This window comes from Vicugna pacos, chromosome 17 (genome assembly GCF_048564905.1).
Source record: "Vicugna pacos chromosome 17, VicPac4, whole genome shotgun sequence".
Classification (NCBI taxonomy): Eukaryota; Metazoa; Chordata; class Mammalia; order Artiodactyla; family Camelidae; genus Vicugna; species Vicugna pacos.
Genome location: NC_133003.1, coordinates 51625848 through 51652048, shown reverse-complemented (window position 1 = coordinate 51652048; position 26201 = coordinate 51625848). Strand labels below are relative to the sequence as shown.

General features: G+C 51.6%; 2 protein-coding genes and 1 non-coding gene across 3 annotated transcripts; all 3 read left to right on the top strand.

The window, feature by feature from the left end:
* The first annotated feature begins 1715 nt into the window (after positions 1–1715).
* Positions 1716–19761, top strand: EFCAB12 (EF-hand calcium binding domain 12). Its single transcript, XM_006206793.4, has 9 exons — positions 1716–1831; positions 6751–7199; positions 9775–9957; positions 11675–11831; positions 13965–14161; positions 15392–15605; positions 16762–16921; positions 18519–18578; positions 19254–19761. Exons 1-9 carry the CDS (start codon positions 1783–1785, stop codon positions 19510–19512), a joined length of 1728 nt encoding a protein of 575 aa, XP_006206855.1. The 5' UTR covers positions 1716–1782; the 3' UTR covers positions 19513–19761.
* A 1342-nt stretch (positions 19762–21103) lies between these two features.
* On the top strand, positions 21104–25839 carry RPL32 (ribosomal protein L32). Its single transcript, XM_006206794.4, has 4 exons — positions 21104–21175; positions 22502–22602; positions 23196–23377; positions 25662–25839. Exons 2-4 carry the CDS (start codon positions 22507–22509, stop codon positions 25789–25791), a joined length of 408 nt encoding a protein of 135 aa, XP_006206856.1. The 5' UTR covers positions 21104–21175; positions 22502–22506; the 3' UTR covers positions 25792–25839.
* On the top strand, positions 22292–22433 carry LOC116284069 (small nucleolar RNA SNORA7). The gene has a single exon (XR_004193853.1). It is a non-coding gene; the product is annotated as a small nucleolar RNA SNORA7 (small nucleolar RNA).
* Positions 25840–26201: the final 362 nt, after the last annotated feature.

Sequence of the window (26201 nt, the reverse complement as noted above, 5' to 3'; positions counted from 1 at the left end):
CAGAACCAGGATACAGTGTGCTGCAGAGCTAGTTGGTTGTTTCCACTTTAGTGAGTTTCATTTTTTAAGAGAAGGATGGATTTTGACCAGAGAACAGGAAAACTGGCTACAACCACCCCTAAGGAAAACACCCACTTCATAACTTCCGATTACATTTTATTTAACAGACATCAAAGTAGCATTCACCAAGTGCAAAGCTCTGTGCTGGGGAGGGGCACAAAGAAGAAAAGGCTCTGTAGAGACCCTCACAGGAGAGAGAAAGGTACACATGATAATGAAAGGGAACAAAAGGGTAAGGTGTGGGGACAGGGTGCCCAACACTGCAGCACAGAGTCTGGAGGAGCCCTGCAACCCTGCCATACCTGGGGCTGGAGGGTAGGGCCAGCACCAAGCTTGGGGCATCTGTGTGGTGGGCGGCGGGGCCTGATGTCAGGTCCCCTCCCAGCTTCTCCAGGATTGTGGGCCTGTGGACACAGCAGGGCAGCTCAGGCCATATCCACCCCTAGTCACCCCTCAAAAGTTGGTGGCTTCCAGGCTTACACTTGGGCTCCCATCTGTTTCCTCATCTCTTTAGAATGGGTCAGTGGTACCTACCTCACACAGTTGTTATGATTATTAAGTTAATGCATGAAATTGCTTAAATGGATCCTGGCTTAACAAAAGTCCTACGTTAATGTGGCCCATCAGGATGGTCTGAGTGATGACCTTAGGTTGTTGAGAGAGTCAGAAATAATGGATCCCAGTAAAGGTGGTACCTCAAGTGTTTGGGTTTTTTCTGACTTCTTTTATGGAGACAAAAGTCACATAAAATTCATTTAACGGTTTTTAAAGTGTACAATACAGTGGGTTTTAGTACGTTCACAGTGTTGTGCAACCATCATCACTTCTGTTACCCGGAGTAGAGCCCCCTTTCCTGTCAGCAAGCCCGATGTCCCTTCCCTCCCCCAGCCTCTGGAAACCTCTCGTCTGCTCTCTGCCTATATGGATTTGCCTGTCTGGGCATTTCTCCTAAATATATAACCCGTGGCCTTCCGTGCCTGGCTGCTTTCACTCAGCATGTTTTGAAGGTTCATCCATGTCCAGCAGGTGTCAATACTTAATTCCTTTTTTGTGACTAAATATTCCATTGTATGGATAAACCACCTTTTGTTTATCCGGTCATCAGTTGATGGACATTTCAAATGTTTATTACTAATACTCCAGCTTTCGGGTTCTGTCATTCCAAACCACGGCACCCTGTGTTACGGGGCAGAGCATACCAAAAACCCTGTCTGTTTGGCCACGACTCAGATGGGTTCCTGCAACCCCTCTGGACGAGGTAGGGCCTGTTCTTTGGATGAGAACCCTGAGCCTTAAAGATTGGAGACCGGTGGAAGACCCTACAGATTACAGGAAAACCGGGGATTTATTACTCCAGATTCAGGGGCCACCGGGCCAGGCTAAGGAAGCCTGTCTTTTGTAGAGCCAGACGCTCTGCAGCTCCGCCGTTTCCTCCCAACCCCTCCCGAGACCCGCTTAGGGCGCGGGCCAGCCAGTCTGGGGCTCGGGCGGGGCAGGGGGACTGGTCCGCCCCCCGCCGGCCTCTCCCCGCGTGGCGGCGTCCAGCCAATCAGCGCGGGGCGTCCGTAGTCCTGGCAACAGTGGCGTCCAAGCCTGCAAGTCGCACGTCTCTTGCAAACTTGGTGTCACTGTTTTTCTGGGACACCCCCCGCCCCGCCTGCGCGCGCGCAAGCACGCACACACACACACACACATCCACGCACGCCCCCCGGCGCCGCGACCATGGACGACTCCTGTGAAGAGTACGAGGATCAGAACCAGTCGCTGCTCGGTAAGCTCCCGGGAATCAACGCCGCCTACAGGAAGCTCTCACCCCTGGGTGGACGCGTGCAAGTGGGGTGAGGGCTAGGACGGTACCTCATTGTGCCGTCCCTTCTCTGGGTGCGCGGTTGCCAGGCAGTCGGCGGCAGGTCGTGCGTGTTTCCCAGACTTCCGTGCCTCGGCTGGAGGAGCGGTCCGGAACCAGAGGCCCAACCCGTGCGCCCGGGAAAGGTGTCCAGGCCCTCCAGCTGGCCCTCATTCTCCGCTGGACGTTAGTGTGTTCGGTACTGGAGAAGAGGCATGGAGAAGACCGTCAGTCTTCCTAAAACTTTTGGCGATAGCCTGCTGAGGAACACGTCCTTGCCAAACACTGCAGCTTCAGAGGTGAAGGACAGATAAACGGATAATTACAGAGGAAGAAGGGGTGAATCTTGAGTCCAAGAGTGACATCCAGGAGTAAGAGATCTGCTAAGTGCAGAGGATGGGGAGGAACAGTTCCCAGGTCCTGGACGAGATCTTTACACTGGGGCTTAAGTTTAGGATACAAGGAATTCTCCAAGGAAAAAAGGGAGGAAAGGCATTCCAGGCCAAGGGAACAGCATGCATAGAGGCCCAGAGACATGGTATCTTCGGGAAACTGCTGGTAGTTTGAGTGTTGCTGGAGATGACAGGCAAGAGGGATCAGAAGGGACAAGATCACAAGAGATCTTGTGAGCCAGGAGATGGAGAAGCCTTTGGGAATGACAGGAGTGGACTGGGAGCGTCAGCAATGCAGAGACTGAATTGGCAGACCCAGAATGCTGGGAGTAGGGAGATGAGATAGATCTGCAGCTGTCCCAAATGCCCACGCCAAAGATCTGGGAGGTGAGGGAAAGGCGCCAGGCTAGAGGGGACTACATGGACTTGGGGGCTGATTGGATGGGGAACTCAGAAAGAGCAATCAAGGATGATGCCCAGGTTGGTATCCAGGGGGACCTGGGAGATGGAGGCGCCTTCCACAGAGATAAGGAACCGACCGGGAAGAGCAGGATAGGTGGGACAGGGACATGGAGACAAGTTGAGCCTTGGTTGTGTTTGAGATCCCTGCAGGCCATACAAGTGGAGATACTTTAGGAGCAACTGTATGTAGAGAGTTGGAGCTAATTCCAAGTCATAAATATCAGTATGGGTGTCCTCTGCATATAGACAGCCAAACATGAGAGTGGAGGCTGGAAAAAATCAAGAGAGCTCAAGTTTAAGCCTGGAAGCCACCAACTTTTGAAGGGTGGGTAGGAAAAGAGAGGCCCAAGAACAGGGGGCCAGAGAGGTAGGATGGAACTTACAGAGAGATTTGAATCAGAGCCAAGAGAAAATGAGAGAATTTCAAGAAAGAGTTGAATTGTCTCCAGACACCTGAAGGGATGTCCCAGAAAAGAGGCATCTGTTTTCTGGGGCATCAGTGGGGAGGACTTGGACCAGGGAGTAGAAATCTCAGAGAGACAAATTCTTGGTCAATATAAGGAAGTCTTTTCTAGCGGTCAGAATTAGACATCCACAGTGTTACGCAGAGAGCACCCTGTCACCGGAGGTATACAAACAGACACGAAGTCTTCAGGGGCAGAGTAGAAACAGTTCCCTGCCCTGGGCGGGCAACGGGACTAGTTGGCCTCTGAGAGCTTTCCTCACCAATCCTGCAGGAACATTTTCACACGGTCTCCCCACAACCACGCGGTGACCTCTTTATTATAAGAGCCCACCCCACTTTCCTATCAATGGACACAGCACCCCAAAGTCCACTAGGATGCAAGCTCCATGGTGTGGTGGGCACACAGCCTTTGAGAGGGAGGCCAGGGTGACTTTGCGGGGGTGACACCAGGCTGAGAACTGTATGACGAGGAGGACTCAGCCAGGGGGAAATCTTCGGGACTCCCATGCCAGAACCAATAACCAGGACAGAGCTAGGAGAGCTGGACACACTGGAGGGAGGCTAGTGCAGCTGGAGCAAAGCGAGCAAGGGGAGGAGGGAGAGTGGGAGGAGGTTAGGGAGGGGAGAGGGGCCGGGCCTGGGGAGGGTGGCTTTGTAAGCCAATGTGAAAGAGGGTTGTTTATTCCAAGAGCACTGAGCAGCCATGTCAATGAAGCCATTGAAGGGCTTCAAATGGGGAAGTAACCCTCCGGCTAACGGCAGATCATGGATTTGGGGTTGAGGGAGGGCACAAGTGGAAGAGGCGAGACCAGTGAGGAGCATGTTTTGAACGTTCCTGTGGTCTGCAGGGTAGTTTAAACCCCTTAACCTGGCATTTGAGATGACTCCAACTTTATTTCCCATTAATGTCTTCTGTCACATTTAACATGCTTCCACTCTGTGGAGCTGTTTAGTAACCCTAAAGTCCCTAAACTCCACCCTGATCCTTCCCCATGCTGGCCCCTCTGTCCCTTGAAACGTCACCCGCAATGTCCCTTTCTCTGTGATGACCTCCCAGACCCTTCCATCAGCATTTCTCCCCCGACTGAAAGCACCTGTAACCCCTCTGCTTACCCCACCTTGTTCTGTGCCAGAGCACTGCCAGCGCCAAGCACTGGCTAATTCTCAGTAAATGCCATTTGGACGAGTGACTAAATTCTCAGTGGTACCCAGCATCTTGTCTTCAGAGAAATGATAAATGGAGGACTGAGAGGTGCTTACTACTGCCCACACTGATATATACATACTTTAATTATTTTCTGACTTTGAAAGGAGCACATGGGCATTGTAGAGACTTAACAAATGTTCTGAATGTTCACTTTGTGCCAGGCTGGGCACTGGGGAGACCCAGAAACTAAGACACAGTTCTTGCCATTGGGAAAGTCATAGGATGTTGGGAAAGAGAACCATCTTCATCCAGTAAAATATGGTAAATGCTGGGGGGTGGGGTGAAGCCTGGGGCCTGTGGGGACCCGGACACACACAAGAGAGGGGTTGGGATGCTTCAGGGGACAGTGATGCCTGAGCTGAGCCTCAGAGACTAAATAGAGAATAATCAAGTGAGACAGAGGAGAGAGAAGTGCACTCTGGAGAGGCAAGAGTATGGTTGGTGGGCGGCTGGGAGGAGGGACCAAGGAACCACAGTCAGCTTAGTTTGAGTACAAATACACGGTGAGGCAGAAGGGCCGAGAGGAGATGGAGAAATCAGAGGGCCTGGTGGGTGTGGGTGGGGCAAGTGGGCCAAGTTAAGGAGATTGAACTTTATTCTGGAGGCAGTTGGGAGCAGTAGAAGGGTTTTAAGGAGAGTTTGGGTTCTAGAAGGAAAATGATGGTGACAATATTTTTTAAAATAACATTATATCCCTTCTGAATTTTAGAATATTCCATACTCGTTGTTCATTTGACCTTCATAACGGCTTCAGGAGGTTGCTAGAGCAGAGTTCATACCATTTTAAACATAAAAGAATGGAAAGTCAGCAGGATTAGGTGACCCTCAGCCTGGGGTAATATCAAGTAATGGCTAAGAGCTGAGTGCTGGGGCCAGGGAAACCAAAGTTCATGTCCAGTTCTGCTACTAATCAATGGTATGACCTTGGGCCTCTCTGAGCCTCAGTGTCCTTATCTGTAAAATGGGTGTAATCATAGTGCCAGCCTGTTGGGTCTGTCCACTTGTCATTCACTCACTCACCAAATATTTACTGAGCCCCCACTCTATGATGGCACCCTGGAGGTTCTGGGACAGCAGGGAACAAGAGAGATAAGGTCCTGGTTCACAGTGTATTGGAAAAAATAAACATCAAACAAGTAATTTCACCAGGGGTTTCAAATGAAAATGTCTGCCTGAACCAAGCCCTTAATAAATGAAATGAGCTGCCTGTGATACAATAGGGAATGGTGGGGCCTGTGGCAAGCTGCAGAAGGCATGCCCCAGCCTAGAAGAATGCAAATTGGAATTTTTTTTTTGAAAATTGGAAATTTTTAAGCAAACAAATGTATTAAGCAAGACAGGACCCTAAGCTTTATTCAGCATGAGGGTTGCCAGTTTGTAGCCCTTGATTTACATACATATGATAATTGGCCTAAAGGAAAAGTATCAGTTGTGATATGCAGAGGTAACAGAAGTCTGGAATTGGAGAGGTAGCATTTGGTCTGAGACCCAGAGAATGAGGAGGAGGTGGGAGGGGATGGAGGGGGGAGGGAGCATTCCCGGCAGAAGGAGCCGCACGTGCAAAACCCTTAGACTGGATGAGGCTTGGATCACTCAGGGAACAGAGAGAAGGTCAAGGCGTCTGGACAGAGCGAGGAAAGACAGGCAAGTGATGAGGCAGGAAAGGCTGGCAGAGGAAGGTCATGAGACTTTATTTTGAGGGCTATGAAAAGTCATGGAAGTATTGCAAAATGGGTAGAGGGTGAGAATTTTAAAAAAATAATAACAGTGCACTGACTATGAACAAAGCAGCTCTAAACTGGACTGATTCTAAACATCTCCACCACTCAGTAAGGTAGGTACCATCATTATCCCCATTTTACAGATGAAGATATTGAGGCCCAGAGAGCGTAAGTGATCGTGCCGCCAGTCAGCAGCAGGGCCGAGACTCAGACTGGAGCATTTTGGCTCCAAAGCCTCTGCTCTTGGGCTCAGCACTAGGCTGCCTCGGATGATCAGGCCTGACCAGAATGGCATTTTTAAAAGATCATTCTGATTGCCAAGGAGTATTGCGGGGTGGGAGTGGGGTGGAGTAAGATTAGAATCTAAGAAGTTTAAATGAGAAAGCATATAAACCCCTTAGCAAGAGCCTGCCGTTGAGAGCGTCCAGTCACGGTAGACGTAATTATTTTCATCATTATAACGAGGCAAGGATCGAGCCAGGCCTGGAACCAGCTGCCCTGATGCCCAGCCTGGTGCTAGAGCATTTTTCCTTCCTGACTCCTTCAGTCGGTGCGCATCCTGAAAGGGACTCCCCTTTGAACCCTCTTTCCCCAAGGGCCCTACCAGTCTAAGTCCTTGGCTGACGATGAAAATGGCAGCAAGGGCCCTGTCTTCAACCCTGAACTGGTCATCACCCACTGCTTCAAGCGGTTCAAGCAGAAGGACTTCCACCTGCCTCCAAGTCGCCGGCGGATCATCGTCTTGCCTCAGAAGGAGGCTCCGATGCCTGTCAATGCCCCGCCCCAACCCCAGGCTCCTCCCCAGCCCACCCCCAGCTTCAAAACCCTGGGAGTCAGGGAGGTCCAAGAACAGCCAGAGGACCTGAAGGCCTGGCTGAGCCAGAGGCTGAAGCTCCGGCAGGACCTGGAGTCGTTCGGCAACACAGAGAGGTGGCTGCAGAACAAGCCCAGGCTCACGCCTTCAGAGGCCAAGGTCCTGCACAAGATCCACAAGGAGCACAAGGTCCAGCGAACGGCCCAGCAGGCTGCTGCCAAAGCCACCAAGGTGAGCAGCCTCCTCGGCCCAATGCAGACACTGAGGGTGTTAGGGGCGTGCTGTGGTTTCATCCCTTCCAGTGAGGCAGGATGGGGACTGCTCACTCCCACCCTACCCCCACCCCAGTCCCAAGAGAGCAAGCAGAAGTCCTGGAAGGGAGGTGCATTTGTTATCCATTGCCGCATAACAAATACCCCAAGGTGACTTAAAGCAACAGCTGTCTGTTATCTCACTGTTTCCTAGACTCAGGAACCTGGGAGGAGCTTAGTTGGGTGGCTCGGGCTCGGGCTCTCATCTCAAGATGCTGACCTGGGCCACAGACATCTGAAGGCTTGTCAAGGCAGGAGGACCCCCTGCAAGCTGGCTGTTAGCAGGAGGCCTCAGTTTCTGGCCACATGGGCCTCTCCCAGGGCTGCTCGAGGTTCTCACTGCAGGGCAGGCGGGTTCCCCCGGAGCGACCAGTCCAGGGGAGCAAGGAGGGGGCTGCGGTGCTGTCTCTGACCTCGTCTCAGGAGGCCTCAGTTTCAGGAGTTTCACACCATCCCCTCCGCTGTGGTCTGTTTGTCAGAAGCAAGTCACTAAGCACTGCCCGTGCTCCAATGGAGGGGCGTTGGGCTCCACCTTAGAAGGGAGGACAGCTGAAGAATTTGTGGCTATATTGATTCCCTGGGAGGAATCAATCCTGGCATTGATCTGCGGGGCATTTTAAATACTCATTTTTCATTCATTTGTTCATTCGTTTGCTGAGGGTCTATATGTACCAGCAGAGGCTCACAGGGCTACTATGAGGACCACAGTTATGAGGTTGGAAGAAAACATTTTATAAATTTTTATGTATTTACATATATTTTATATGTATATATATATTCTCTTTTATAAATATGAAAACAGAAGTTCAGCAAGGCCAATAAATTGTCCAAGCCCATAGACATAGTAAATGGCAACTGCTTGCCTCTCTGTGACATTTCCTTGCAATTCGGACACTTGAGATTTCTCCCATTTCAGATAAAGTTGGCATAAGAGATAACTTAGGTTTAAACCCAGCTCTGCCACTTCCTAGTATGATCTGAGCCTCAGTTTCCTCATCTATTAAATGGGAGTGACCCACTGTACCTACTTCCTAGGGTTCTGTGACTTCTGAACAGATTAATTAGATGAGACAGTGCCTGAGACAGTGCTGCACACACAGTGAGCACTCAATAAATGCCATTTTTATTGCTATTGCAGTCTTTCTGGGGTCATTTGGGTTGGCCCCCATACTCCAGAGTCAGTCCTTGGTGTAATTATAGTCAAAACCCAGATTTCATGTGTCTAACACACTCTTTCCTGCCAGCAGTTCAGCATCTATGTATAAACTGTCCTGCTTATCTGCTGTGTGACCCTGGGCAAGTCTCTTCACCTCTCTGACCCTTCTTCCTCATTTGTAAAAAGAGAAAGTAATACCCAATACCAAATTCATAGCAGTTTTTTTTCATTCAGCAAACAATTACTATCTACCTGCCAAGGGACCGGGGACTTGTTCACTACAAGGGTGGGAGGCGGGGTATGCAGCTAAATAAGGCACGGTCTTGCCCTCAAGGTGTTCCCATGTTAGTGGGGGAGGCAGGCACAGCAGAGTAATGGTGTGACTCCAGGACACAGGGGGACTCTAACTAGGACACAGCAAGGCCCTTTGTAAACTGTCAAGTGCTGCACCAAAGTAAAGGAGCATTATTTCTAAGCAGTCTCCCTCGGTATCTGAGGGGGATTGGCTCCAGGTCCCCTACAGGTACCAACATCCAAAGATGCTCAAGTCCCTTAAAGAAAGTGACGGAGTATTTACTTATAACCCACACACATCCTCCCTTATACTGTACATCATCTCTAGGTTACTTAGGATACCTAATGCAATAGAAATGCCATGTAAGTTGTTATAAATACAATGCAAATGCTACATAAATAGTTGCCAGCCATGACAAATTTAAGTTTTGCTTTTTGGAACTTTCTGGAATTTTTTTTTGAGTACTTTCCATCTACAACTGGTTAAATCTGTGGATATGGAGTCTGTGGACATACAGTTGTAGTTCACTCATATAGTTCATATATATATTCACTCATACAGTTCACTCACATAGAGTGAGGCTGTATTCCCGTTCACCTGGCCTCGGAGGGCTTGGACAGGTAGGGAGAGAAGGAAAGGTATTCCAGGCAGGAGGCCCAGCAGGAACAAAGGCGGGGAGGTGGGGGGCATGGGAGCCCCGCTGGGCTCCAGGCAGGGGCATATATGTTGGTCTGCTGACAGCGCCATGGGATTATATACTGTCTGATCTGACAGGAGAGATGTGGGTAAGAGTGAAATTTTAGTTCTCATATTGTCTGAGCCTCTGGTTGCTGATGGGAAATCGAGGCCCAGAGAAGGAAGTCTCCCAGGCGGACCGCGGCCGGAGACACCTGCCCGCAACCCAGCACTCTGCCCTCCTCCCTGCTGTCTGCGCAGAGCGGCTCAGCCTCTGTCTCTCCCAGTTCTCTCCAACTCTGGGGATCCCGTTCCATTGGCCTGTCTCCCCTGAACTCTCCCTTCTGCCCCCCATCTTGCCTCTTTCAGAAGAAAAGCTTCCAGCCCTCCCGCCAAGTGCCCCAGCTCCGCCTGCCCACCCCCTCCGCCCTGTCGGCCTTGTACTCCCACCTGCGCAGCCGCAGGATCAGGATCCTGGAGCTCTTTAACAAGGCGGGCCGGGGCGAGAACCAGAGGATCTCCAGGGAGGAGTTCATCAGGGTTCTGAAGTCGGTAAGGGCCTCCCGGTCCCCCCAGGTTGGCCCCCAACTGCTGCCCCCTCCCCAGGTTCTGCTCCACCTCTCAGCCTTATTACTCGTAAAGCCAGATTGAAACATGGCTTAACCTGAGGCCCCATCAGACCCCTAAGGCCACCCCTGCACTGGTCTGACCTTGAAAGGCCCTACCTGAGTGGGAAGTCCGTGGACCCAGTTCTGTAAGCGGCCAGCTGCTTGGGGAATCACTGTCTGGTCAGTGAGACCGCAGAACTGGGCACAGACAGAGCTGGGCCTTCAGTCCTGCCTCTAGAACCTTCTAGAGCTCCTCAAACTGTCACTGGCATATGACTCACATAGGGTCTTGTTAAAATGCAGCTTCTGTCTCAGTACTTCTGTGTAGGGCCCACGATGCTGGGTTCTAACAAGCTCCCAGTGATGCTCATGGAACTGGTCCCTGGACTACCACGCTTTCACTGGTTATTCAAAAATTCAAATTCATCATAGGTAAAATTAAAAATCCAGTTCCCTAGTCACATCAGCCACATTTCGAGGGCTCGGTAGTCACATGTGGTGAGTGATTCCTCCAATGGATCCCACAGACAGAGAACATTCCCATCGTGATAGAAAGTTCTACTGGTCTGCTAACTATGGCCCAGGAGTCAAATCCAGCCTGTCTCCGGTTTTTGTAAATAAAGTTTTATTGGAACACAGCTACACTCATCTGTCTGTGTCTCGTCCTGGCTGCTTTCATGCTATGAGGGCAGAATTAAGTGGTGATGACAAAGACCACATGGCTCCCAAGCCCAAAATATTTACTATCTGGCCCGTTTTAGAAAAAATTTGCTGACTCCTGGTCTGAATGAATTAAGCTTTTATATATTTTGAATACAAGATTTAAAAAAAAAGACACCTAAAAAAAAAAAGATTTAAAAAAAAAACTTTAGGAAGGTAAATGCAACATTTTTCATGGTTTTAAATCATCACCAGTTTTCACACTTTTTTTTTTTGACATGTAATTGTCTGAACAACAGTCCAAGGCATTTAAAACAACAAAAAGATGAAGGGCCATTAATCAATATAACCAGAAAGATAAAACGTTAAATCCTTTAGCACCAGGAGAGTTCTGATCTTCTTTAAGGAACGCTCAGTGAACAATGTCTCCAGAAGCTGAAGCTGAAGAACAGAGTTTTCTTTCTTTCAAAATTCTTCTTCTCGAATATTTGACATTGCTGGCAAGCAAGATACTTTCCCAGAGTTGCTCACTGTCCCAAAAGGGTAACATGCATGAGATTTCTGATTCTATTTTGCTTCAGTTAAGGGAGGCTGTGTCCCTCATTGGCAAGGATGATAGACATGAAATCCTTCCTCCAGTCCAGCACGAGAGAAAGCCGAGAAAGCCGCTGTTGAGATTAGAACGGAGTGGGGAGGGAGCCCAGAGGAGGAAGTAAGAGACTCACATGGTGACATATCTGGACTGGGTTTTGAAGGAGGGGTAGGAGTTTTTCAGGCAGAAAGTGGAAAATGCCTGGGCAAAGGCAGAGGATGAGAACGCGTAGGGTGTGTTCAGGGCCCGGGACAGGGCTTTGAGCTCCTGTGGCAGAGACCTTGCATGTGCGTTGGGAGTGGTTGAGGAGGAAACTAGACTGAGAGGTGGGGCCAGGCTGGGAAGGCCTTCACCATCCTGGCAGGACGTTTGGGCTGGAGCCCACCCACCTTGGGGCTTCTCTCCTCAGGTTGAGGTCCATCTGAAAAGCCAGGAGCTGGAGGATATTGTGATCTATCTCAGCTCCCTCGGGAAGGACAACAGCATCGCCATGGGCAGCCTGGCCAACACCTACCAGCAGTGGTCTTTGGCTCAGCAGAAAAGCACCCTGGCAACCGCAGCAGAGTGTATGTATCCACCTCTGCCCGCATGCCGCCATGTCCCCATCCTGGGAGCCAGCCTGGTGGAGGCGCCTTGGCTTACTTCCGGAGTGTGCTCTCCAGCTCTGGCTTACTGTTGGTGGGCCAGGCCCAGAGGTCAACCACGGAGTGGATATTCTCCTGAGTGCCCAGCAACTGTGTCCATTCAAAGATGAATGAGGCCCAGCCCTTGCCCTCAAAGGAAGATTGTCAAGGGTGGTCTTAGCCCACCAAAGCCCATCTGACAGGCTGAGAACTGAGCCAAATGGCAAGCCATTCCATTTGTGTGTGGGTCCAAGGCCTTCCTACTATTAATCTACACAGTATTGATAAAAAGTTAACTAAAACTCAGAAACCAGAATTAACACATGTTTAGAGTTTACAGGAAAACCTACTTTGGTATTCTGCTATCAGGAATATTAGCAGGGCTGCTGTGAACAGCTGGATAGGTTGTGCACGGCTTAAGGTCCATCTGGCAAGCTGTGTGCTTATGAAGCCACGTCTGTCCAGACAAAGCACAGAGGCAGATTAGAAATGCACCAGCCATAGCTCCGTCTATGAATTTACAACCCAGGGTGCATGTCATTTCCTTATAGCTAGAGTCTTTGTAAAAATAAAAATTGAACTATAGATATAATTAAAGCCCTCCCTTGACCGCCATCCACCATTCCGGAGCCCTCCCCAAATATAAACACATCTTTCTCCTTCTAAATGAAGCATACCTTGCTTTGCCTCACCCACCAAGTTGGCAGGAATTTAATTTCAGACATGTTTGCGGGGGCAGGAGCCTCCTTGTCCTCCCTGAGGACGTGGTAGAGCCGGAGGAGGGCAGCAGAGGTGAAGATCTGGGTCGGGCCTCTGGAGTTCACAGTCACATGCGGCTGGGTGCTCAGTGTCCTCACTGGTTGGTTCTTTTGGAGGCGGCTCCCTAGACCATCCCCTCCTTGGTCCAACAGTTCAGAGGGCAGATTTCCCACCTCCAGTCTCAACAAACCTCTGGGCCGAGGCCCCGTCCCCCCAGGCAGGGTCTCCATCCCTCTCGGAATCCCAGGGAACCTGAGCACCCCACAGTAGTGCTCTCCACCCCTTCTTGGCTCTTGCTTTGTCTAAAGGGGTAGCAGCAACAAGAATCTGGGCGCCCAGCTTACAAGGGAGAAGGTGACGGCATTTGGGGGCGCCCCTTGGGTTGCAAAGACCCACAGCATTAGCTCATTTTCTCCTGTTAAGTCCCTGGAGGTCAGGGCTGCTATTCACACTTTGTAAGGAGGAGGCTGAAACTCAGAGAGGCTGACTACTTGTGGTCAGGTGGCAGGGCCAGGATTGCATTTCTGCCTGGGACGGTAGAGGCCTGAACTAGGGCAAGGGTGATGGATGCCCCCATTCGTTTTGGTCTCTGTTGAACACCTACTACGTGTCAGGCACAATTCTGGGAACCAGGAACACAGTGCCCCTGCCTTGAATGAGCTTCTGTGTGAAGGGTTAGCCAAGACGATGTCCAGGAGTTATGAATGCTCTGAAGACACAGGACAGAGTAGGGAGAGGTGTTCAGGGAAGGTCTCTCTGAAAAGGGTCAGCCTTCAGAGCTCACGCCTGAGTGACCGATGGGGAGCCGGTCTGGGGAGGGGCATCCTCGGCAGATGGAGGCAGAGCCCTGAGGCAGGAAGTCTTCAGGGCACAGAAAGAAGTCAGGGAGGCTGGGAGGAGTGAGTGAGGGGCGAGCAGAGAAGGCGGGGCTGAGCCTGCGGGGCCTAGCAGACCAGGGAGAGGACTGTGGGTCATAGTGTGAGTGCTGTGGGAAGCCAGGGTAGAGTTCTGGGCAGGGGACGAGGTGATCTGACTGATGTTTTTTAAAGATCCTGTTGGCTGTTTGGAAGGAGGATGATGGAGATGAGACTGGCAACAGGAAGGCTGGGGCTGTGCTGCAGGTGAGGGAGGAGGCGTCCTGCACGAGGAGGCCGTAGTGGAGACGGAGGAAGGGACACCTCCAAGTCGCATGTCAGACGGCGGCACTGACCGGACACTTGGGCGCCTGCTTGGTGACACTGGTTAACTGCTTGTCTGACTCCCTGGCCGGGCGCCCTCTCAGTTCCTCCTTCCTTCGTCTCTTCCCTCCGACCCCAGATTATAGATCTAGCAAGCATGGCGTCTCACTGCAGAGTCAGTCCAAGAAGCAGAAAGTGAACTTAGCCCCAGGGCCTCCCAGGATGGACCTGCTGACTGTACCCATGGTCGACACCAAGGTGGAGGCACGACCCACAACCCTGGAGGAGATGGAGGAGGTCGGCAAGCGGTACCGCGAAAGGAAGCGGCAGAGCAAGGTACCCCCACCGAAGAGGGAGGGACAGGCAGGAACGGGGCTTGGTGACTGGACAGGCTGGGGCTCAGACCGCTACAGCTGCACCACCTTATGGCCGAGAGAGCCCTTTGGGGTGGGCTTCCTTACCTCTCTGCCCACTGTTCTGTGTACAAGAACAATACCTGCCTCACAAGGTTTCTGGGGAGACGAAATGAGATGACGTCTCTGAAAGTGTCGAGTGCTCTTCCTCCTGTTCTTTGATTATGACTTGGCATCCTGAGACCGAGGCTGCATCTTTCCTCAGAGCTGGAATCCAAGCACCTGGCCTAGGACCCGGCACCGAGCAGACATTCCAGAAATACATGGTGGGTGAAAGAAGGGAAAACTGATGACATGAACGAATTCATCCAATCAGTATTTCTCAGGCGCCTGTGATGTGTCAGGCACTGTCCTGTGCGCTGCCCAGAACAAAACAGTCCAGCCCTCAGGAAGCTGACAGTCTGGTCAGGGAGGCTGACAAGACTGACGTAATAGTATACGTCAATAAACATTTTCTACTATATACTTTTAATAGTTTAAAATTATATATAATAAAATGTCAGATACTGGTAAGCAATATATTGGCTAAGATCTGATTCAGTTGCTTGATGAGAAAAGCCAAAATGTTAGAGCAAGGACCAGCGAACTTCCCTATAAAGGGCCAGACAGTAAATGTTTTCTGTTTTGCAGGCTGTGTGGTCTCATGAGTGTGGTTGTGTGCCAATAAAACTTTATTTATAAAAACAAGTGATGGGCCAGGTTTGACCTATAAGCTGTACTTTGCTGCTTCTGGTGTTAGAAGCTTTTTTTCTTCCTTATAAAGAGATAAGAAGGCCAGAAGTGGCTGCACTCCCCAGGCCTGTCCTACCTTGTCCTGCCGTTCTTAACATGTGGCCTCCACCCCAAAGTCACAGGAGGCTGCACCTAATTTAAATTCCCACGCAGCCAGACACGTGAATGGCACGTTTCAATAGGGCGCCTCTAGGGCCTACGTTTGCCTAATATAGTCACGTGTGCACGTCCGAGTAAGGGGCTGCGCATGCGCTGACCATTCGGCTAGGATGCCCGTCAGGGGGTCACCTTGACCGCGTGTGATTTCGCTCCCAAGTCGCTGGCTTCAGAACGTGCCACAGCCCCTCATGGGGGCCTCGGGGTGGCGGGGTGGGGAGAGGGTGTGAGGAGCAGTGAGCGCCGGCCCCTGCTCTCCCCGCAGCTCGCCATCCCCTCCATCCAGTACTCTGAGTGCTGCCGCCTGGTGCGCAGCGGGAACAAGCACTTTGACGAGCACTGCCTGCCGTCCACCATCCATGGGGACATGACGGAGATCATCAACGCGACCCGCAGGGACTGCTTTCTGGTCTACCTGCAGTGCTGGAAGCTCTGCAAGGTGTTCGGCCTCCCGCTGACAGAGGACATCCTCGTGAGAGGTAAGGGCCTTGGTGGCCGGTCCTCGGAAGGTGCCAAGGGGGCCCAGAGCGAGGGCAAGGGTGGCGTCCACCTGAGATGTGTCCTTTACAGCCAGACAGACCACTGTGGCTGTAGTGGGGACATTGGGAAGAAGGAAGGAGGTGGGGAAGGAACAGCCCTGGTTCCCGGTTGGGCTTTTACAGCCCTGCGGGGCCGCGGGCTTCACAGGCCTGGAGGCCCGAGTTCCCCAGCCCAGAGCAGAAAGCGCCAGGGCCGGGGTTCTGGGTGCGGGAGCCTGAGGTTGGGCGTAAAGAAATAATGCCAATTTCAAAGAGGGAGACTGACTAGAGGCAGTAACCACTATGACGCATCACGTGTCCCCAAACCACATCTCTAGGCCAGACCTGTTTCTTGGTTCTTCTATGATACAGAGGGAAGAACGCACCAGGAGACAGGTTCTGCTAAGGCCCTTGGCTCTCTGCTCAGACTTGGAGTTCTGCTCAGTTGAGACAGGACTCAACCCCTGGCCCAGTGTTTGTTTTTGTTTTGTTTTTGATTATTTTTGGCTGGGGGGGTATTAGTAATTGGGTATTTCTTTATTTAAATGGAGGTACTGGGGATTGAGCCCAGGACCTCATGCATGCCAAGCACACTACCACTGAGCTATGCCCCCACCCCCACCCCCGCCCCAGTGCTCTGTAAGTTCTGCACGAGCAGAAAACTGTCGACTGGGTCTGACTTAATCTAATGGAGTCTCAGGTGACCCCCCCACCTTCCTCCTCTTGGGACTCCAGGCCAGGATGCCCCCTGCAGAGTTGGGTGTGGGGGCCGCACGCACTCCGTCCTAACTGCACCCAGGCCTCTGGGCCACAGCTGCCTGGTTCTGAACGGGCGCCCTCCTCTGCCTTTGGGTTAGCAGTTCCTGACAGTGCACTGCGGTCCCCACGCCACCACTGGGGGAGCCTAGGGGAAGGGTCTGAGGGACCCTCTGCACTATTTTTGCAACTTGCTGTGAATCTACAATCATTTAAAAGTAAAAAGTCAAAAACAGGTATATAAGAGAAAATCCTTTCAAACAAAAATGTGAATTAAAAAAAGAAAGTCCCCCTCTGCCCCAAAGACTTGGGGTGGGGAGGGGTCTTGAACTCACAGGCGTGTTTCTCTTGCTGCTCACAGCCCTGCTGTACCCGGGGGACAAGATCATTTTTCAGAAAGACCAGGTGCGCCCGATCCGGCAGCCAGGGGGCTACTACTCAGACCTGAAGATCCTCTGTCAGAACCTGACCCTGCTCAGATCTCAGGGCGTCCCCGAGCCTGTGGCTAAGAAGACTGACAAGCTGAGTGTCACATCGCTCCCTCCCTGCCGTTTGCTCCTGCCCCGTTGCTGTCCCTTCACTGCTGGGACTTGGGTGTCACATTGTGCCAGTGTCTGTGCCCTAACCTGGCATGTCCAACCCAGCTGGTCCACAGACTGGCCAGTCCTGGGTGTCACCCTTGGCACGAGTCTCCGCAGCCTCCCACCTCACTCCCATGCCGCTACCCTCCTGACCACACCCTACCTGATCCCAAGCTTTCTGGAAAGGGTTTAAAAGAGGGATTTCTTAGAGATACGCGGGAGGCCCCGTCACAAATTATGGGCTGGGTGTCAGGGGCCTGGCAGAAGACAGTGGTGGCAGCCCTGACTCTGCCCTGCCTTCTCCAGCAAGAGGTGGGCTTGCAGACCCCTAAGAGGAGAGAAGAACTCTGCAGTGGGGCCTACCCCTGCCCCTGCCCCTCAGATCAACCCGAGTCCTCTCTAAGAAAATGTCCTCCTTTGGCAGGAGGAGACGCGTGGGCAGGCTGTGAGCCAGCATCAGTGGTGACTGCAGACTGGAGGGCAGGAGGCATTTCTGCAGAGGGAGGAGGAGGCAGCTGACTAGACAGCATGATGGGGGGGGGGCCCAGGACCTGCCCACACTGCAGATCACTGCCCACTCCCCAGTGATGGTGTGGCCGGAACAGCTTGGGTGGGATGCAGTGGAGCTGAGTGGAAATCAGACAGGCCACGGGTTACATGGACAAGTTACTTCACTCCCCGAGCCTCAGCATCTCCATCTGTAAAATGGGCATAACAGTCCCCCCAACACGATAGAAATGCATGTAAACTTCTTAACGGACAGTTAGCACTCGAGCCATGAGGGTTGTTGTTGTACCCTCACTGTCAGGTTGTTTGCAAATGCAGGAGTGGGCTAGGTCTGCAGGGGGGCCTGTCCCCAACCCTGGTTGGGAAGAGCTGAGCACAAGCTGGGGTGGCTGCCCCCAGTTCCTGAGCCATGAACCTCTGGAACCTGAGAAAGTGGCTTTTATCCTGCTCAGGGGGGTCACATTTGTAAAGGACAGAAGTCCCCCAGGGCAGGGATGGACTGATTTCCTCGGCTACTGTGTTGTGAAAGATTCTGAGGCCAGATGCAGGCTTGCTGGGAAAAGAGTGCTGTGCACGATTAGTGGTGTCTGCCAGACCTGAGGCTGGGACCTTAGCTTTCACCACCCTTGTCCTCAAGGCTGGATTCAGCTCCGGGGGGCAAGTGGGAGTCAGGGGCCCCCAAAGGATTCAGACCAGTGGGCACATCTCACAACCTCCTGGAAGGTCTCTGTGCCTGGAAATGAGAACCCCGAGGCTCCACAAGGTGGGTGACTGGCCCCACGTCGCCCAGCCAGCCAGGTTATGAGCGCAAGGCTGCCATCCTGGGCTTTGACTCATGGACTGTCTATCTGACCCATGGTGGGGGACTGAGAGATCCACAGGAGCGTGGGGGACAGAGTCAGGGCTCCACCAGGTAGAAGTTCTCCCTTCAGGGCTCTGGTCTGGACTTAGAGGTGGGACCCCTGTGGCCCAAGGCCCCGTGGACCTAGATTTCCCCTTTCCTGACAAGATACCTCTCTCTCTTCTTCTGTAGGAAAATGCCAAAGAGAATCAAGAACATACCGTTTAAGGAGTTTGAGGAATTCACCAGGTCTGTAGCGATCACCCAACTCGGGAAGGGGCCGGGGTGGGGGGGAGGTGCCAGGACTCTGCACGCTGCACAGTACACGGGGTAGCACAGCATTTGGGACTCAGGGCCCAGGGGCTGAGAAGCAATCAAACAACACTTAGAGTGCCAGGCAGGTTTTCCATGTGTTAACGCATGAATCCTCTCAACAGCCCTGTGAAGTTACTCTTAGCATACCCATTTTACAGAAGAGGAAACTGAGGTACAAGAAGGTTAAATATCTTGGTCAAAGCCACACATCTGTTAAGAGGTGGAGCAGGGATTTGGACCCAGCTGTGCTGGCTCCAGAGGCTGTTCTCTGAACAGCACATTAAAATGCCTCAGTGGAACAGATGGGGTACACTGAAGAGTCTGAGTTGAGAGGCAGCAGATGGGAAGTCAAGCCTGCTCCCTACCCCTTGCTGGGTGTGCGGCCTTGGGGAAATGACTTAGCCTCTCTAGGCCTCTGGGTCCTGGTTGGTGAGGCTGAGCAGACAACAGTGCGTACCACGTGGCACTGTGGGGAGGACTGTGGTACCAGAGTGTGGAGCATGGTGCAACCCCTCCACTCTGGTCACAGTGAGTGGGCTCTGCCGAGAAGGAGCCCTGGCCCCTACCCGTCAGCCGGGACAATTGTCCCTGTGTCTTCTTGTTCTCCAGGAAGCTGAAGGCCAAGATGCCCAGTGGTCCGCAGCTAACCCATCCCAATTTCTTCTGGCCGGGTCACCTCCTGGACAAGCTGCAGCTCTTCCTGCCCACTGTGACCATGGACCGGAGCCTGGTACTCTTCAGTTGTGTCCAACACCGACCCCAAGCCTGCTCGGCCACCTACTGCCCCAACCACCGGTGGCCCATTAAGGACACGCACTACATGACCTACGGCTATTACGATGCCCGCAAGATCTACCACATCGACTAGAGTGGCCCAGGTGTCACCAAATCTGGCCGTCCTGGGCCTGAGGCCAGCGTAGCTAGCAGCCTGGAGCTACCAAAGAGCCGGACAAGAGAAGTCATTTCAGTGAGAGGGTCTGGGCCAGCTCTCTCCAGACCCAAAGCGACCAGCGTCTCAGAGGGCGAAGTGTCAAGGGAAAGATGTGGTTCTCAGTGTTTCCCTTTCCTGATCTCTGTCCTTTCTAAATAAACCAGTTGGAGTTTATGTCCCCTGTGACCCAGCTGATGCCATTTCTTGCTCAGGAACTGTGGCCAGAGGGGTGTTGGAAAGCGGAGGTCCTAGCCTGGGAAGATACAGCAGGCACTTTCCCTGGGATGATGACAGAGATGCCAGCATGGCACCTCCAGCCTCTCATCTTGGGATCTCGGTGCCCACGGGGAAGCAGCAGGCAGTGTGGGACCCCTGTGCCCTCCCCCTGAAATAGTGGCAGCAAGTCCCTCATCCCCCAAAGACTGAGCCATTTGGGTCACTACTTCCAAACTTCTTGGGCCTTTCACAACTGGAAGCACATTCTCTGGTTTGTGAGCCCTTCACCCATTCACCCACGTGACCCCCTCAAGACCCCTCCTCATGACCCACACCCTGTGGGCTGCCATTCGCCCAGAGTCTCGCGTCAGCTGACTCCCACAGCCTGCAGACGCACAGGACCCGCAGTCTCAGCCCTACTGCCTGCCACTGTGATCTTCGGCCAATTCACTTCACACGGCCTGCTTCACTTCTCTGAGTCTCCTCAAACTCCCCTTCACGGTCAGAATCTCATCAAGAAGTGCGTGGTCAACACCCGCTCCCGTCCCTCCTCAGCCATCACTCAGTCCAGAACACCATCCACTTCAGCCCTGGAACTGCTCTACCAAAGATCACTGGTGACATGACAACCGTATTGTGTTCGGGTTGTGGAATCAAGGGGCGTTTTTTTTTTTCCTCTCCTGAAATTTGATTTTCACAATAATCTTAAAAACAAAAGCTTAAACAAAACAAATCAAGAATGACGAGGCAGTCTAGCCTTATGATCAGAAGTGTGGATTTTGGCGTCAGATCTCCAAACTTCGCTCTCCACATATGTAAAATGGGGAAACTTCTACTCTCTTGGTAGAAGTGTGCGAAGCCCATTGAATGATAGCTGTTATAGTCTCATTGCTTTTTGCTCTATAAATTCACGTGAGGGAATTATTAGGAAGTCGCTGTTTTGTTCCTCCTGGCCACTAAGAGGCACACTTTGCAAAAAGAAAGGCGGGCGGAAGTCATCTAAAAACTGGATTATCCTGCGTAGCGGCGGCTTCAGTTCCTGGCGGAAGTGGATTCCACCCCCCCCACCCCCCCCAACCGGGTCTTGGAAGCGCAAAAAGAATTCCAAATTTTCTACGTAGTCCCAACGACAAGCATGAAAATTTTCAGTGTTCCTAAATATCAAAGTCTAGGAAAACACAGTCGACATTTTTCAATGTTATTTCTCTGAAGTGTCTTTAGTTTCTTCGAAGGATCAATTAGTTTCTTCGAAGGACCAATTGCCGAAAGTTCTCGCCTTTTCCCTGCCAGGACCCAAAGGTGAAGTCCCATCAGCCCCCGCGCACCATCCCTCCCCCTCTCTTCCTCGGCGCTACCTACGGAGGTAGCAGCCATCTCCTAGTCGGTAAGTTTTAATCTTTGGCCATCCACGTCCCTGCAGTCTCCATCTGGCTCCATCGCTCCCTGCTGAGGAGGCCTGTCCTTCCGAGTGGTCGTCTCGGTGGGCATTGTCCTTGTCGTCTGGCTGGAGCGCGTACAGGGACGGAGCGGAGCGGCCCGCCGGGTGATGGGGGTTCGCTTCCCAGGGCCGCTTGCCCTCCTGTGGAGGCCTCCTGGGGTCGATCAGAGCTGCGGACAACGTGTTTGAGCCCTGGGGCGCTGGCGCCGTTTGTGGCCAAACTAAGGGGGCTCCTGGGGGCCGTGGAGGACCTAGGGGTTCTGACCTTGGGCTCCAGCCCTGGGATCACCTCGCTCAGCGATGTCTGCCCACGTGTATTCTTTTTCTGCTGCTCGGTTCTCCCTCCCCTCCAGTTTCTGGCCCTGGAGTTGCTCCTGCGGCGAGACCGCCAGGAAAACCACACACACCCCAAGTCGAGCTGCAAGTCGGCTTGTTCAGTTAACCGAAATTCTGGGAGCGGGTCGGGATCTCTGGTGACGTGCAGCAGCTTCCTGGTCTTGGAAGTCATTGAGGGTGGGGGTTGTTCGTTTATTGAACACATTCATTGGGTACCTACAGTGTGCCGAGCAAAGAAATTGATGGCCGTGAAGAGAACAAAAAGGGTGCTGCAGTTGAAAAAAAGAGGGCAGCCGGAAAGGCCACCTTGAGGAAGGTCACTTTTTAAAGTTGGTACTCGGATGATGTCGGGGTAGAACAGTGTCTTCCGAGGCCTGGAGACATTTTAGAAGCACAGCACGGTTTTGTGTATGTTTTGAGGGTATTAACGGAGCGGCAGCACTCCGGGGGAATTACACGATTCTCTTTACTGAACCTCTGCTTTGGTCCGGGCACTGCGGGTGGGCCATTTGCAGTCCCTCCATTTTACAGGGGAGAAAACAGATTCAGGTTCGTGTAGGTTGCCCCAAGGCCTGCAGCGCTAAAAGGGGTTTGGGCCATCTTGGGGTTGGGACACTTTGTAGAATGGGATTTACCAGTCCTTGGTGTGTTTGTCCTTTGGGGTTAATTTGTTTTAGGTCACCTGTTGACATTCTTTCTTGGTTTTGAGTGGGCGAGGTGAACCCTAACCTCCCAGGATCGCGTCTGGAGAATGGCTAGTGTTCTGCCAGCTTCGGAGTCGGGAGGGAGAACAAGGCTGGCAGAGGTATACCCATTCCATTCCCAGTTTGCTCAGTAGCTGGTGATTGGAAGACACTCTGCAACAATGTTCAGGTCCTGGGCGAGAGAGCCTGTTTCCAAGATTCGTCATTGACGTCCTCTGCCTTTTTCTTGAAGGCATCATGGCCGCCCTCAGACCCCTCGTGAAGCCCAAGATCGTCAAAAAGAGGACCAAGAAGTTCATCCGGCACCAGTCAGACCGATATGTCAAAATTAAGGTATATGGTCCGAGTTGGAACTGTGCGTTGGGGTAAAGAAAGGGATTCCTAAAAAGGCTCTTGGGTTTCTGACATCAGCTCAGGTTACATTTGGCAGATGAACTGGTCTGTGGTTGGTGGAAGAGCTCTGTAGAAAACCAGGTGTCCCTGAGTTTCCCATACTGGCACTTGGTCTCTTGATGTGTAAATTGACATTTAAATGACAGGGGACATTTGCCTGTCTTGAGATGTCTAGAGGCTTATATTTGTATTATATTTCTGGTGGCCTCATGAAGTATAAGAGATTATCCTCATTTTATAGAGGATTGAGTTTTATTGAGAAAACTTAGGTGTTGAGTGTGCTGTTGAAACCCCTGCTCCTCATCTTACCACACAATCCTCTCTATGGAGTCTGCTGCTTCTGCTTTGCTTAGAAGGCTGGTGCTGGTCAAATGCAGAAGTCCCTATTCTTTTCCAGCAAAAAAAAGGTAGCGAAATCCTGTTACCCAAAGACAGTTACCCATCTGGCATATTTCCTTTTCATCTGCTCCACTTTTTCTCCAACAGGAAGAGTTGGCAATCTCCACGGACATTAACCATGTGTTTTCTTTCAGCGGAACTGGCGGAAACCCAGAGGCATTGACAACAGAGTGCGCAGGAGGTTCAAGGGCCAGATCCTGATGCCCAGCATCGGCTACGGGAGCAACAAGAAAACAAAGCACATGCTGCCCAGCGGCTTCCGCAAGTTCCTGGTCCACAACGTCAAGGAGCTTGAAGTGCTACTGATGTGCAACAAGTGAGTTGGGCCCCGCCTCTGGGTTCCGTGTCAGAACCCTGCGTGTGTGAGCGGTTTGGGCAGGACCCTAGACATGTTAGAATGCACCTGGAGGAGCCGTGTATCCTCAGGAGCTTGGAGAATGCTTGTTGGGAACTTAAGAATGTTCTCTTTGCTGAAGAGATGGTGGCGGAGGTGGGGGTGGTTGTCCTGAAAAGTGTAGAGACTCGGGACCTGGAAGGAGGAGGAGTGACCTTGCCTACACTGCAGGCCCTGTGATGGTATCCTTTGACCGTCATTTTCAGAACATTGTGTGGGGAGAAGGGGCATGAAATTCAGCCTCAGACCTAAGGGGCACACAGGTGTCTTCAGAAGGTTACAGGGGAGGAGTTGCTGCCTGAGGCGGAGGGAGGCGGGAGGGTACACAGTTGTAGGGGTGCAAGAGGGCATGGAGGGGCCACAGCATTACTTCCAAGTGTTTTGAGAAAGTCAGACACTTGGTGAGCTCTGCGTGTAAGAGGCTTGGTCTGCTCAGGCCCAGTCTGTAAGGCAGTGGTATGAGAAAAGATTCCCCGTGGGAAGTGGTTCGACACAACTTCAGTCTGGGTTGGAGGCAATGCTGTCTGGTTAGGCAGGGGACAACTTTTCTTCCCTTCCTGTTAAACAGAAGCTAAAAACTTGCGTTTTCTAAGAAATTACGTGGAGAGAGGGTGATGAACTAGTGTGTATGTAGGTTCACAAATACCTATACTAATTGTAGACACAAGTCATAAAAATAAACAACCATTATTCTCACTTTTGGTTGAGTTTCTCTGGGTCAGAAATTTAACCAGGTGTTGAAATGCTGGAAATATCCTTAAGATAAGGATGAGCATAGCAATTGATGGTGGATGCCCAGACCGCAGTAAGAAGATTGATTCAGAATTGCGCTAGAAAGATGCAGGGAGACACCTTCAGTGTAGCAAGGGTGACTGCAGTGCGCGTGTTGCTGGTTGCCACAGAGATAGTCTTTTTTAATAGTAGCCTGGCAGTTTGTATCAAGAACCATGGAGATACTTTGAATCTGTGGTCAAGCTTAATTCACAATTATCCATTTCTGGGCACTTACCCTTAAATAATTGAAAAGCAGGGGAAAGAATAAGCTGATCATTGCAGCAGTAACTCAGCAGTTGGTCATATAGTTGGTGAGTGGTGAGGGTTCAAGCACCAGGTGGGAAGTTGTGCATGTATTAAAAACTGTTGTCATGGATGGAAAATGCCCGGGTAAAGAGGAAAGTATTTAAAATATGTAGTGTGATTGCGATTATTGAATACACACATGGATGAAGACCTGGGGAGTTTTTGAAAAATGAAAAGATAAAAAGTGTGATACAACTTAAGTCTCCTTGAAAACAAAGATTAGGGGAACATTTTCAGATACTGAGCTTGAGTGGACTCCTTCTTATAAAACAGAAAAGGTTCTTTGGATTGGCTTGTCTTTTGCTGTGAAGCCATCTTCCTCTAGAGTTTTTGAAAAGAACTGTGCTTGTTGCCTTATTTAGTTACTCTTTAGAGTCTTCTCTCTCTGCTGAAATTTCTCTGGGTGGAGTGTCGTCTTAATCCACTGTTGATGGCGTCATAAATCACTTCCTTACTGAAATGTGCTCACTGGGCCAGTTGTCAGGCTGGGCTGTGGTGTGGCTGTGAAGGAATGAATGAGTTAGAACGGGACCTGGCTCACGTGCTCAGAAGTGTTGGGTGTTGCCGCCCCATGGGTGACTTCAGGCAGTGTTACTTTTCAACTTGAATTTTGTTTGCGGGAAACAAGTAAAATGTTTATGGTCTGGGCCAGGAAGCCCTTGGCTTACTCAGACTTAAATTTTGCTCTTGGTTACTTTACAGAAAGTTCCTAAACTTTTCATGGGCAGGTCCAGGCTCCCTGAAGCTGCCTTGAGCTGGGCAGATTGGCCCAGAGAACTGAGGGAGAACCTTTGAGCCTGGAGTCTGGGGTTGAGCCATCCTGGCCTTGCGAGTGACTTGGGAATTTTCACTTCCACTTGGTGGGCCTTGGTTTCCTTGTCTGTAAAAGGAAGGTGATACCTGGATTGGAAGGCTGCTATGAGGGTTAAATGAGAGGGTCACTGCCCGGGAAACTTCAGAACCTTGCTGCTGGTACCATGGAGTTAGGGGAGTCGGGGTTTGGGGACATTCAGGTCTGTGGTCAGCAGCCCCTTTGCCCAGTGCTGTGGCTCTGGAGAAGTGACCAGAGCCACTGCCTTCCTGGTGGAGCAAATGAGTGAGTACCCACGGACCAATTCTATTCCAGATCTTACTGTGCTGAGATTGCTCACAACGTCTCCTCCAAGAACCGCAAAGCCATCGTGGAGAGAGCAGCCCAGCTGGCCATCAGAGTCACCAACCCCAGCGCCCGGCTGCGCAGCGAAGAGAACGAGTAGCCGGCCCGTGCACATTGTATTTGTGTTAATAAAACCATGAAACTCGGCCATCTGGTATTTCCCTCCTTGGTTTTACTCTTCAGTTTCTTTGACAGCTTGTGACAAGAGATTGTTCTTTTGCCTGTTCGTGCTCTGGAACTTTCTGTCTGGAAGGCTTATAAAGGATTCTTGCCTCTTCATAGGGCACAGGCTTGAGGACCTGAGCAGCCCTGGTCAGCTACAGTTGGGACGAGGGGGAGATGTGATCCTCGGACCAAGGTGGGCTCCGAGATCCCTGGTTGAAGGGCCTTGCACCTTGGAGCAGGTGGTGGGTTTTAGCCTCACTTTGTAAACTTAGAAGAAAAGTTACCCCATGTGGTTCTTGTGACGATTGTGAAAGTTTGCATTCAAGGATCCAGATGAATCTTTTT

Excerpts from the sequence above, each read along its gene's own strand:
- RPL32 (XM_006206794.4), top strand. The coding sequence starts at position 22,507 with ATGGCCGCCCTCAGACCCCTCGTGAAGCCCAAGATCGTCAAAAAGAGG. Across the intron at positions 22,603-23,195 it reads ACCGATATGTCAAAATTAAG|CGGAACTGGCGGAAACCCAG; the intron begins GTATATGGTCCG and ends GTTTTCTTTCAG. Across the intron at positions 23,378-25,661 it reads GTGCTACTGATGTGCAACAA|ATCTTACTGTGCTGAGATTG; the intron begins GTGAGTTGGGCC and ends ATTCTATTCCAG.
- EFCAB12 (XM_006206793.4), top strand. The coding sequence starts at position 1,783 with ATGGACGACTCCTGTGAAGAGTACGAGGATCAGAACCAGTCGCTGCTC. Across the intron at positions 11,832-13,964 it reads CCTGGCAACCGCAGCAGAGT|ATTATAGATCTAGCAAGCAT; the intron begins GTATGTATCCAC and ends CTCCGACCCCAG. Across the intron at positions 18,579-19,253 it reads GAGTTTGAGGAATTCACCAG|GAAGCTGAAGGCCAAGATGC; the intron begins GTCTGTAGCGAT and ends CTTGTTCTCCAG.